The 13,316-nt window shown below is 40.4% G+C and overlaps 1 protein-coding gene across 9 annotated transcripts in view; it reads left to right on the plus strand.

Annotated features, from left to right (window-relative positions):
* ADGRB2 (adhesion G protein-coupled receptor B2) overlaps positions 1–13,316 on the plus strand; it is a 509,181-nt gene that overhangs the window by 449,066 nt on the left and 46,799 nt on the right. For all 9 annotated transcript variants that reach the window (XM_044285131.1, XM_044285132.1, XM_044285129.1 and 6 more), the window contains 5 exons: positions 1,389–1,497; positions 6,216–6,362; positions 6,442–6,620; positions 6,815–6,858; positions 12,446–12,572. In XM_044285131.1, the coding sequence (XP_044141066.1) occupies positions 1,389–1,497; positions 6,216–6,362; positions 6,442–6,620; positions 6,815–6,858; positions 12,446–12,572 (606 nt within the window). The remainder of the gene's footprint in view (positions 1–1,388; positions 1,498–6,215; positions 6,363–6,441; positions 6,621–6,814; positions 6,859–12,445; positions 12,573–13,316) is intronic.

Raw genomic sequence — 13,316 nt, forward strand, 5'->3', positions numbered from 1 at the left:
ATTTGTGTAAGTTATTTGCCAAATCCAGCACTTCCATTATTTCTGTTCTTCTGCTCCTATAACAGAGCAAAAGAACAGAAAATGATAGTGCACATGTGAATGAAGCCTTAGTTGGCCATAGCAACCAATCAGATTCCAGCTTTCACTTTGCAGAGCTCCTTAGAAAAATCTAAGGTGGAATCTGATTGGTTGCTATGGGCAACTAAGCCAGTTTTCCTTTACACCAGTTTGATATATCTGTTCCAGATAGAACAGCAAACAACAAAATAATGTGCATTCAGCAAGTATGGGATCACTGGTCATTAGATTTGTACCTATAAGGCTACTTTCACATTAGCGTTTGGGGCTCCGCTTGTGAGTTCCGTTTGAAGGCTCTCACAAGTGGCCCCGAACGCATCCGTACTGCCCTAATGCATTCTGAGTGGATGCGGATCCGCTCAGAATGCCTCAGTCTGGCACCGTTTGTCCTCCGCTCCGCTCAGCTTGCAGCGTTCAGGTGTCCGCCTGGCCGTGCGGAGACAAACTTATCCGTCCAGACTTATAATGTAAGTCAATGGGGACGGATCCGTTTGAAGTTGACACTATATGACTCAATTTTCAAACGGATCCGTCCCCCATTGACTTTCAATGTAAAGTCTGGACGGATCCGTCCGAAGCTTTCACACTTAGAATTGTTTCTAAAATATAATGCAGACGGATCCGTTCTGAATGTATTCCATCGTCTGCATTATAGGAGCGGATCTGTCTGGGCAGACCCCAGACGGATCCGCTCTGAACGCAAGTGTGAAAGTAGCCTAATATTGGCTGACCTGTTGCATTTGCACTTGGCATATGAAGGTATCTGTTTTGGTCCCATGTTCATATGTACCTGCATTGCTGAGTAAAATGAATTTTAAATATATGCAAATGAGCCTCTAGGAGCAATGGGGGCGTTGCCATTACTCTCTGCAACTGCTGCACCCACTCCACTTTGATTACCAGGGCCAGACATTGTAAATGTGATCACACCTCGCCCTGTCTAAAGTCTCACGTTGCGCTGTGCACGTCGTTATCCCACACAGGGACAGTACAGGAAAGAGGGTCGCCAGCAGTTCTCTTCTGTACGGCGCCTGTGCCTTCACCTGCCAATCCTGCTGAGGACCTTTGAATTCATCCTAAGTCTACAGCTACACATTTTTACACGAAAAAGAAACCTTACTTACCAGTACTTGTTTGCACACTTGTCTTTCATTTTGAATGTTCACAGCCTTAAGGAGCATGGTTTATAAATAGAAATTTCTTGTAGAACTTTATTTAACCATTAGGTTAATTTGCTCTTTTGTGATTTCAACTTAATCTGCTGAGGAAAACATGATGTGTAATTAAAGAAAGCAACATCTGTCTCTTAGGTGGCCCCAGGCTCTGTTCTCCTCATGAAGGTGCTTGAAGATTACATCCACCTGGTTGGAGATGCGCTAAAACCTTTCCAGAGTTCCATCATTGTCACAGAGAATCTGGGTATGAGAGATCTTATTTTTTTATGAAGTAATATTACATAATACTGTTTCTCGTGCCTGAGTGTTTGTGAGTACCTAAGATTATGCTTTTGCATCTCTTTAGTTTCTAAAAAGAAAAAAAAAAATTATACTGACTGAACAATAGGAGATGACCGCAAAGACATTTGTGTACACCTAGGGTGCACAAACTATGGCCTTGGAGCCACATGTGGTTCACAGTGCCGATTCTACCTCACAGATTTTTTTCCCTTTCTCTAGATCAGGGATGCGAATCTGCGCCCCTCCCAACTCCCAGCATGCCCTAATAGCTGTAGGTTGTCCAAGCATGCTGGGAGTTTTGTAGTTTTGGAAGAGCTGTAGGGCTGTAGGTTGGGCATCCCTGCTCTAGATCAACTTGCAGGATATTGGGCTGAACTGAATGGACCTATTTCTTTTTTTTAAGCCTTACAAACTATATTACTATGTTACTATATAATATTCCTTTAGTTTTTTTTTCAGGCCATTGGAATGTACTCAGTCTGACAGGCTGCGCCATGGACTAGAAAAGGTCCTGAACCCCTAGTCTACATATTTACTCATTAGAATCTAGGGGGAGATTTATCAAACTGGTGTAAAGTAGAACTGGCTTAGTTGCTCATAGCAACCAATCGGATTCCACCTTTCATTTTTGACAGCTCCTTTGGAAAATGAAAGGTGAAATCTGATTGGTTGCTATGGGCAACTAAACTATTTCTACTTTTCACTAGTTTGCTAAATCTCCCCCATAGTATTTACCCACAGTACACATCCCACAGCTTTATAGTTTGAAAACTAGGCAGAGATTAATATAGGCTGCCCTCCTGAAACTGTAAAATTTGACATTTATTTTAGTTGTTTCAAATATATTCAGTGTTCTCTTCATGTTCTGTGGCTTATGAAACAAATTTCATTATTTTTCTCTCTAGATATTGCTTCAAATAAAAGTTGACAAGTGGCTTATAGCATATCTCATTGAACTCTTACACATCCCTTCTTTACTTTCGATGGAGCTTAAATGCAGTATTACCCTTTTTTTTAAAGGGAGTCTGTCGCCTCATTTTCACCAATATAACTAACAGAAAACAGCTCCCAAGTGCCCTGCTGAAAGTGAAAGTAAAAACCGCCTCGATTTCTAACAGCTATATCTTCTGATATATTGTATATAATGCTGTGATTCTGGAATGGTTTTAAAGGTTGGAATGCCAGCTTTCGAACAAGGTCATGTTCATATTTCTAGCTGCTACTAATCCCTAGATAAGAGCAGCTACAGCAGCCCTCCCCTCTTCAGTCTGGTTTGCTTTGGGCACTTTCAGCGGAGCTGGGCTCTTCGGAGCTGTTTTTCAGCAGAATAAAAGTTCTGTGGGGCAATGCTCTTAGTTATATTGGTTCAAATTAGGTGACAGACTCCCTTTAAGAGAGTCATCTTATAAATGGGACACCCATTTGCACTGATAATCTCCAGAGAGAACACATTGGCCACAGTTTACAGAGTCTAACTAATGTTGCTATCTTCTGGATAGGTCATCAGTATGTTGGTGACGACACGTTCATCTGTTGCGTGGTCTAGGCAAAACTCAACCACTATTAATTGAATGGGGCTGAGCTGCAATACCAAGCACAATTGCTGTACAATTATGGTGCTGTGCTTGTTAAGCTCCAAGAAGGATGCGGCACTCACAGGAGTGCTGGTGCCTTCTCAAACAGCTGATTGGCAGGGGTCTCAGGTGTCGGACCCCCACCAATCACATACTGATGGCCTATCCTGAGGATAACTCATCAGTATAAAAATCTCGGAAAACCCATTAAGGGTCCATTCACAAAACCATATTTCTGGTTCCACATCCATTCCACAATCTTCAATGGGCTGCAAAAGATTCCTGCAGCACACCATGTGCTGTCCGCATTCGTAGTTTCAATCCGCGGCCCCGCAAAAAAGATAGAGTACTTCCTATTCTTGTCCGCAATCGCTGTAAAGAATAAGCATTTCTATTATAAGTCTAGTATAAACAGTTCTACTTTACACCAGTTTGATAAATGACCCCATATGTTCTTTGGATGCTATTAGAGTGTCATATTTGCCCATAACTATATTTGCCCTCATTAAAGGGTATGGACACCTTTAGGGTCATTTTCTTATTATTGCATTGTACTAATGTTTTCAGCTGGTCTTCATTAAAAAGTTTGAGCCCCTTTCTCTTTACACCCTTGAGATTCTCTAGTAGCAGGTTCTGTATTTTTATTGTGTTTCATCAGGCAGCTCAGGTGAGGGCTCTAATCTCTGACCTTACAAACACTCATTATAGCTCAATTCTTATCTTAGTGATACGAATTTGGCCTAAATACGTGTTTTTAACTATTAATAATTTAAAGATAAGGGTTATTAGATGATTAGCACTAAATGAAAATACGAATCTCAAAGCTAGGCAGAAGTTAACCCTTTACGACAGCTGCTGAAATTTTTTTATAAATACCCCAAAAATTATTTTAAGCTTAAAATAAGTAAACATGTAATACAAAAATTGATAAAGGCAAGAAATTGCACAACTAACTCTTGACAAGGCATATCCTTTAATAAAAAGGTAGACTCTATTCTAGTCTCAGCCTTAATGAAGCACTATCACAAAAAAAATTATTCTCTGATCTGTTAAAAAGGTACATGATATTGGGCAGACTAGGTGGGCCAAATGGTTCTTATCTGCCGACACATTCTATGTTTCTATGATGTCAGCAAGTAATAATTCAATCAATAATTATTAATTATGGTCATAAAAATAATTAACCATAAAAATACCAAAGATATGATTCATTGTTACAAAATACACATATTTACAGACACTCTTTTAGAGACAAATATTCTCCTAGTCAGAAATATATATAGTAAACTGGATAAATGTTGTCTTCATAACATATAAAAAAATATATATATATGTATTATATGTCCTACTAATTGTCTTATGCTAAGGACTAACTAAGGCTCATTAAATGAATACATACATATTATATATTTTGCTTCATTAATAAATACCTAATTGTATAGTTAATTATCACTAGCTGAATAGAGCTTATCTTTATCTCTTGTCATAAATTTATAAGTAGACAAGTAGTATTCTTCTCAGACTGGTACATTCATGAGAAGAATAACACTGAAGAGTAGAAACCTTTTTGCAACCTTACTTTGGCCTACTCAAGACATACAAAATTGTAACTATAGTCGAGCATGGCTCTTAAAGGCAATGAACATCCATCTTGACTAGAATGAATTGGATATCAATGCATTTACGTATGAAAAGGCACAACAATGATGTAAACTGCAGTGATGGTAATCTTCTTACCAGTGATTGTATTTGTGAGTTATAACCTCCCTTCTGATCCTCAGCTGTGTCATGTGGCCATCACTGACTTTCCTTCATCTTATATGTGGACAGGAAGTCAGTTTCTCTCTGTATTCCTATGGGAGCCTCAATGTCAGTCTCATAGGAATGAATAGAGAAGTTACAAACTTTTTATCCTGTGTCAGTTGGAGATTAGAGAGTTGGTCACATGACAGAGCTGAGGATCAGAAGGGAAAGAATAAGTCACAAATGGTCACCGGTAAGAAGATTAACTTCGCTACAGATTACATCAGTTCAGAGAAAAAAATGTTTGTAGAACTGCTTCTTCAAAGGGGTTATCCAAGTTCTCAAACAGCCACCCTATGTGCCGGGCCCCTCACAGGTAATATACTTACCCCGTTTCCCACTCCCTGCGCAAGATGAAACATTCGGTGTTGGGGGGAGCAGTCTATGGCAGGCGGGGACGGGGACGAGCCTCCCTAGCGCCACCCGTGATGCTAGGGAGGCTCGCCCCCGTCCCCGCCTGCCGTTGGCTACCCCCCCCCCCCTCCCGACACCAAATGTTTTCATTCATGTTCAGGGAGAAGTATATTACCTGTGAGGGGCCCAGCACATGGGGGAGCTGTTTGAGAACTTGGATAACCCCTTTAATAAAAACTCACATTTCTGCTCTTCCAGGTTTGGCCCCTTCCACTGGTGACATCATTAAAGGTCTTGCAGCTCCACTTACTTGTTCAGCCTGTCCTGACTGCAGTGATCACACAGATCGGTGTCAGTCAAGAGAGAGAGAAGTGTGCAGATACTCAGCTCTCTCATGACCTCTCTGCAGGATCATTAAAAGGGTTTTCCGACATTTTAATACTGATGGCCTATCCTTACTCAGGATTGATATCAAATTATGCAACACTATGCAATTTCTTTGTCCAACCAGTTTTGTTTGATATATTATATTCCAAAGCCAATTAGTGGTCACGGGTGATTTGTTGTTTTAATGGTTATGGCTACTGGAAATATTGAAAGGTCTAAACATATTAGAAAAATAAAAAAGAACTTAGGGACACTATATATATATATATATATATATATATATAAAATACAAGTTATTTTTTAGTTATAAAATAGTTTAAAAACAGCCATTACTAGCAGAGTACCTTATGTCAAGGTAAGTTGCTGTTAAACATTACTACAGTCTAAAATGCCGGTGTCCGTATATTGTGGACCCACTGTTTGCGGGCCGCAATATGACCACGGCAGGGCAACGGCCGTGTGAATGAGGCCTAAGGCTGAGTTTTATTTTCTTAATAGACTTTTTATATAATTGTGTACGTCCTATACCTTGAATCTTATGCCCATGTTACATGTCACACAGTTATTAGTATCCAGAGGGAACCTGTCTCAGCTGTTTCCAGTGATATAAACTTCCCCATGAAGGGTCGCCGTGGGATGAACGACTGGGCTAGAAACTCTGAAGATAAACTTTTTATTCCCAAAGAAGTTCTCACTCTGCCCCAAGCAGGTAAATTTGATACATACAGTATATGGGAAGTGATACAGAATGTGAATGCAATAATAGACTTTTCTAATCCTCTCTGCAGAGACAGAGGACTCCGCATATTTTGTGATTGGTGCGGTGCTTTACCGCACTCTGGGGCTCATCTTACCTCCTCCGAGTAATTCACTAGCTGTCAGTTCAAAGGTTCTGACTGTCACTGTCCGTCCTCTCACCAAACCTGTAGAGCAGCTAGCGGTGGTGGAATTATCACACATAATCAATGTAAGTACTATCGAGCGCATTCATCATATAGTCTATGTTGTCCCTAAGGCAGGCTGTGATAGCTGTTATTCTGGACTTTGCTGCCAGGTTGTGTTTTTTGTCTTAGTTTTACATCTTTTTGTGCACTATATGTCTTTATGCATCCTAAATCTGGAAATATTTCCTATAATGAAAGGTATATTCTTATCTAACAGGGCACATCAAGTCCCCAGTGTGCTGTCTGGGATTATTCTAAAAGGTTGGTACACTCAATCACTTCAGAATTTCATTTAATGCTAGAAGAAAAAATAAATAAAAAAAGATGACAATGTTCCTCGATCATGTCTCTTAAACATGCTGGATACCACATTTTTGGACAGCAAATAATTGAAACCTTTCTTGCATTCCAAACAATTGAAACATTTTATCTCCTTTCCTGCAAAACTTTCTATTACAATGTCTCGTGTCTTGTAGAATTGCATCAACGGTTGAATTCTAGCAGTCGCTATTACTTTTAGGCCCCTTGCAGACGAGCGTGTGTCACGCTGCGAGTCTGCAGCGCAGCTCCCGGCCTGACCTCCCAGCACTGCCGGGGTTACATAGCATTACATTGATTTATGATGCTATGTAATAATGTAACCCTTAGAGGTCTGGATTGTATTGGATAACACTGACATAATGCTGTCAGTGTTAGGCCCCATGCACACGGCCGTGTGCGGGCCGTGGAACCGCGGCCTGGATACCTCCTGAGAGCAGGAGCGCACGGCGTCACTGGTTGCTATGACGCCGTGCGCTCCCTGCTGCCGGCACAGTACAGTAATACACTGGTATAGATCATACCAGTGTATTACGGCGGCAGCAGGGAGCGCACGGCGTCATAGCAACCAGTGACGCCGTGCGCTCCTGCTCTCAGGAGGGATCCAGGCCGCGGTTCCACGGCCCGCACACGGCCGTGAAACACGGCCGTGTGCATGGGGCCTTATCCAATACATTCCAGAACTGTAAGGGTTACATAGAATCATAAATCAATATAATGCTATGCGACCCCGGCAGTGCTGCTGGAAGTTCAGTCCGGGTGCTGTGCTGCGAGTCCACAGCGTGACACTCGCTTGTCTGAAAGGGGCCTTAGTCGAATACAATGTCTTTTTTTCACAACTGTTCACAATAAGATAAACTATTGTAGTGACCTTGTAAATGAGAGCTAATTGTAGTGTGGTTTGTGTATCCTTTATAGTCATTACCGTAGTGGAGAGTTGTCACTTAGGGTGGGTTCACATCAGGGTTTTCCCATCCTTTTAACGTATACAAAAAATGTATACGTTAAACAGATGCCTCAGACTGATGCCATGCAGTGGCACCTGTTCACCATAGTGTTCCATTGTAAAAAAAAGGATAGTTTTTTTTTTACCATTACAAAAAAAAGTAGTTTTTTTTTTACCATTGTAAAAAAAAAGTATACATTTTTATTTTACCGGACTGTCCAGGATACAAGAATAGGGTGTGCTGTGTTTTTGTATCCTTTTTTTTTTTTTTTTTGTAACAAACGGAAGCATAAAACATGATGTGAACCCACCCCTAGCTGGGGACAATGCAAAAAGTGTCTTCAATACAAAAAGAAAATCACTGCTAATAAAATAATGGCAGATTTTAATCTGTATGTTAGCCCCACCTATAGAAGATTGTAGAGTATCATTGGGACCTGGAGCTGTCCAGATCAGCAAGTGCTGAAACTGTATTGACTTCTTATACTACTTCAGAATGAAAGTCGAGTTGAGCATTTTTTTTTATTTTTTTTTCTGCTGTAGTTGTTTTTGTTTCTTTTAACATTGACCAATCAGCATTATAGAGTTACATTGTGTTTATGTAAGTGGGAATGAAAAGACCACCACAGCTGATTTCCTTGCTTTGCGAGGAAGAGATTTGTCTAATTAACATACAGGACATGAAAACAGGACATGAAAAGACAAAAAGGAGCCTTAAAAAAAAATATGTCGTACAATCATATTTAATTTGTTATTGTGTAAAGCAGATGGTGACAGGCCTTTTTTGCAGCTGCTAAAGTTTTTGCTATTTGAATACATTGAGTGTTTGCCTCTTCTTTCTTCACAATGTCAGGATATCTGTAAAAAATCTGCTTATGAAACAGAACAACTCTGTCAGCTCCAAAGGGCCCACAAAGCATTTGTATTAGTCAATCTGTCTCGCTAACGCCAATTTCCTATGTGTGCTTCTAACCACGATAGAACTGATTCAGGTGTGAGTTTGCCACTTAGTAGATGATTGCTACATCCATGGCTGACTATTAAAAGGTGTGGATGTGTTTATGTGTGGGGGTGTAAGAGTCCTTATCCTTGGCATGTTATATTCTTACATTCCATCTGCTGTGGTTGCCAGAGTAACGTAGAGGACTGGGGAGAGATTTCGTGATGTATGTGAAGATCGTGTACCCTGTATGTGTATAGGTAGTGAATATTTTTGTGACAAGACCCCTTGAATCAGTTAAAAGAAATGCAAAAAAATACTAGAGACATTAAGGGAACAGCTTTAAACTAGTATTTTTATTTTTTGTAAATCACTAGTACTTGAAAATAAGAAACTGTAATATATCTTATTAAAGGAAAATGCCTCTTTCTCCACAACTTCTTTTCCTCCCTTTTGCTTTCACCCTGACCAATCACTATCAATCCATTTTTAAAATCTGTCTTCAGTATAGACAGGTTAGCAACTCACTAAGGGATTGGGTTACAGCCACTGCCCATAGAAGTCTATGGAGACAACTGATGCCCTAAGGCCCTTTTCACACGGGCGAGAATTCCGTGCGGATGCAATGCGTGAGGCGAACACACTGAATCCGGACCCATTCACTTCAATGGGGCTGTTCAGCTGAGCGCAGCATGTTCTATATTCTGTGTTTTTCACGCAATGCAGGCCCCATAGAAATGAATAGGGATGCTAAGTAAAAGGTCCATTGTGGGGTTAAAAAATAAATAAAAAAATGTAACTAACCTCATCCACTTCGCGTAGCCGGGCTTGTCTTCTTTCTTCTTCTTCTTGCAAGACCTGGCTGGAAAAGGACCTATGTTGACGTCATCGTGCTCACCACGTGGCGAGACGGTGACGTCAGCGCAGGTCCTGCTAAATGAAGATAGAAGAATCTTCTGTCTTCATTCAGCAGGACTTGCGCTGACGTCACCAAAGGTCCTTTTCCAGCAAGGTCCTCGAAGAAGAAGAAGAATGAAGACGAGCTCAAGTGGATGAGGTGAGTTACATTTTTTTTATTTTAACCCCACAATGGACCTTTTACTTAGCATTCTGAATTAAAGAATGCTATTATTTTCCATTATAACCATGTTATAATGGAAAATAATAAAATATGCAGAACACCGATCCCAAACCTGAACTTCAGTGAAGAGGTTCGGGCCTGGGTACCACAGTCAGTTTTGTATTACGCGCGTGCAAAACGCATTGCACCCGCGCAATAAAAATTGAACATCGGAATGCAATCGCAGTCAAAACTGACTGCAATTGCGTACTTACTCGCATCATTTTCGTAGTTTCAAATATGTAGAGTAACTGTTTTAGGCTTTTATTTTTATTTATTTATTTTTTAATCAATAGTACAAATGAAGATGAGACAAAGCTGTAATATATTAAAAGAAGATGCTCCTTTCTCCACTTATCAGCCACATATTCTCTTCACCCTCTCCTGCACTGATCAGTCACTCTCAATTCACTTCTAAAATCTATCTTTAGTGACAGCAGTTTAGCAACTGACTGAGAGATCAGGTTACAGTTACTCACAATAGAAGTCTATGGAGACAACTACTGCCCGTAGATGTCTATGGAGAGGGGAGTGGGGGGATGAGGGAATATCTAGAGAAAGAGCTGCAGAGACATAGTATCCTGCTAACTTTATTAAGTAGCTCCTAGATGGGACAAACCCAGGCACTCAGCATATACACAGATATAATACAAAATGTATATCCAAAAATGGATCTTTATTGAAATTGATAAAGCGAATAAATAGATGCATAAATTGGCAAAGACAGACACAACCACATGGAGAGTGCACAAAACGCGTTAGGTTCAGCGCAAAACACATGTCGGGTCTCTAGGAGGTGCCACTAGCTGAGTCTATATTGTGTATATTTTGTGAATCATGGTTTTTTATCTAGGTGGGGGGGCCACGTGGTTTGATTTTGTATTTATTTATACTTGTTTTTCCAGCCCACCTTTTCCACTACTTGCAATGTTAGAAATTGACGTCCCGACGTGTTTTGTGCACTCTCCATGTGGTTATGTCTGTCTTTGCCAATATATGCATCTATTTATTTGATACATATTTTTAAGATACATTTTTGGATATACATTTTGTATTATATCTGTGTTTATGCTGAGTGCCTGTGTTTCTCCCTTCAAGGAGCTATTCATTTTTGACACTAGCGTTCTATTTGTGTTGTACAACCGTATTCCGGTGTTGTGTTTTATTGCTCATTGGTATCTACCTTTTATTAAGTGTTTCGCCTCACCCCAGTGCTGGATTCACAGCAGTACTTCTCATTAGTGCTGCATAATGTCCTGCAGTGTATGTGCAATAAATGGGAGACACCATAGAAGTCAGTCTCTACTCTCTCCTGATGCTGAGTTCAGGGTATATTGACAATTTCCCCTTTCAGAGGGGAAAACTGATGATAAAAGAAGAACAAAAGTCATATAATAGCCAGATATAGTGTTATTCTTTATGTAAACCAGGGGTGGACAGGAAATTTAAAGTGGACTTGGAAAAAAACTAAAAGTGGCCTCAGATACCACGGTGCAGCACAAAATACTGCCTAAATTAATTAATACTGAGAGTATCAGATCTTTATGTACCTGGCTTTTGGCCAAGAGGAGTGCTTAGGTGGTCCTCTGGGAATCGGCCCACCGGGAGATTTTCCTGTAAGGTCTATGGTCCGTCCACCCCTGACAGGTATGCTTTAAATCATTCACCATGTGGTATTTAAAAGAAGACCTGTGCTTATAACACTGAGTGCTAAGTCTCTTAGTTACAAGAAATACGTGTAGAACGTGTCAGGTTCAGCTACTTTCTCTAAAGCTTTAGGGAAGGCTGTGGGATGTATGATAAAAGAGCACACGGGAAGGGGTGACAGAGAGGTTTGGAGGATTTTCCTGATGTCAGATTAAACCTCGGAAACCCCCCTAAGCCTAGGCCCTAGATGCAGCATCATTCCTCACTCCACAGAGTATTATCCCCTTTGTTCATGTTCCTTTTAGCTGTACTCCATATAATTTTCTTCTTCTGGTCTTCTCTTCTTCATGTGTAATCCCCATTGAATAATGTCTTACAGCATAACGTAATCTTTCCCCATTGCTTATACTTGCAGTATATTTTATCTTCCTCTGATGCTTTACCAGCTGCTCTCCCTTTTTCTGCCCCTGCATTACCCTTTTAGACTGTGATTTTCACATATCCGATACCACTGCACGGTTTGCATCCCTGCACATTCATCTGTCATTACCATATTTCTCTCCACTTCTCCCCCTCGCCATGTTTACTTCTTCTTCATCATCCTCCCTATTGTTTCTCCCCCTCATTTTGTCTTTCTGTCTCCCCCACACTCCTTCTTTCTCTGCCTCACTTCTCTCCCTGGGTTTCACCCACACACACACACACACACACTGATTCAAGACACCAGCAAAGTGATGCAGGCTTGCTGTGCCTGCTCCAGATATGCACAGCTTATCTAGTATCCTTGACTGTTTGTACAAGAACACTGTGATGTTGCCAGCTGTACCTTTCCAGGTTTTGACTTCATATGTCGTCTTCTTCTTCTTCTGATCATCAGTGATGCATCTAGTGGGAGCTGGGACACTGAAAGCTGCCAGACCCTACCAACCCACCCATCCCACACCAAATGCCTTTGCAACCAGCTCTCCACCTTTGCAGTGTTGGCACAGCTTCCCAAGGAGTTGGTAAGTGTAAAAAAAACATATTTTGGACAAAATAGGCCAATGAGTGTTTCACTAGAGAGAGAACTTCGACGCCAATGTTCAAAACAAATCTGAGGCCTATTCTTTTTGATGGATCATTGTGCTTATGTACTACATTTTGTGTAGTGATTGCTACTATTCTTTTCTCTGTATTTGCAATGCTTTTTTCTGTCTAGCATCTTTTAGCACGTAGCATATTACTATGCTATTATGCTATTATGGCATAGCCATATAATTTTTACTTACATACTTAACCCCTTTAAAATTCATGGACATATTTCAACTTCACTTACTGCAGATTTTATAGCTGACTATGCGAGTTCTCTACTATAAATAGAGTGGGCCAGGCAATAATGGATTCCTGTGATAAATTATGTGCGGGAAATGAATTCTGTTAAGAATTACACATATTCATAACAGATTCACCAAACTTCATTAAATCTTGGTGTCAATCTTCCTTTTTTATAGTCTCTGTTAAGGTTTGCTCTGTGCCTGTCTAAACTAGGTTTAGGCTTACCGTTTTGGAACTCTTCTTTTATTACATTTGACTATGGAAGGTTTGTGTCTTAGAAAAGGCATATCACATGTATATCTAGTTATTATGAGGAACCATCATTTCCATCTTAAGCTATAATTGCATAACATTCTCTCATTAAAATAGGAAGTGCCTCCTACTCATTCATCCATTTGACTCAAATCTATCCCTAGCCAAATGTCCTATTTTGG

This window comes from Bufo gargarizans, chromosome 3 (assembly GCF_014858855.1).
Source record: "Bufo gargarizans isolate SCDJY-AF-19 chromosome 3, ASM1485885v1, whole genome shotgun sequence".
In the NCBI taxonomy this organism is placed as follows: Eukaryota; Metazoa; Chordata; class Amphibia; order Anura; family Bufonidae; genus Bufo; species Bufo gargarizans.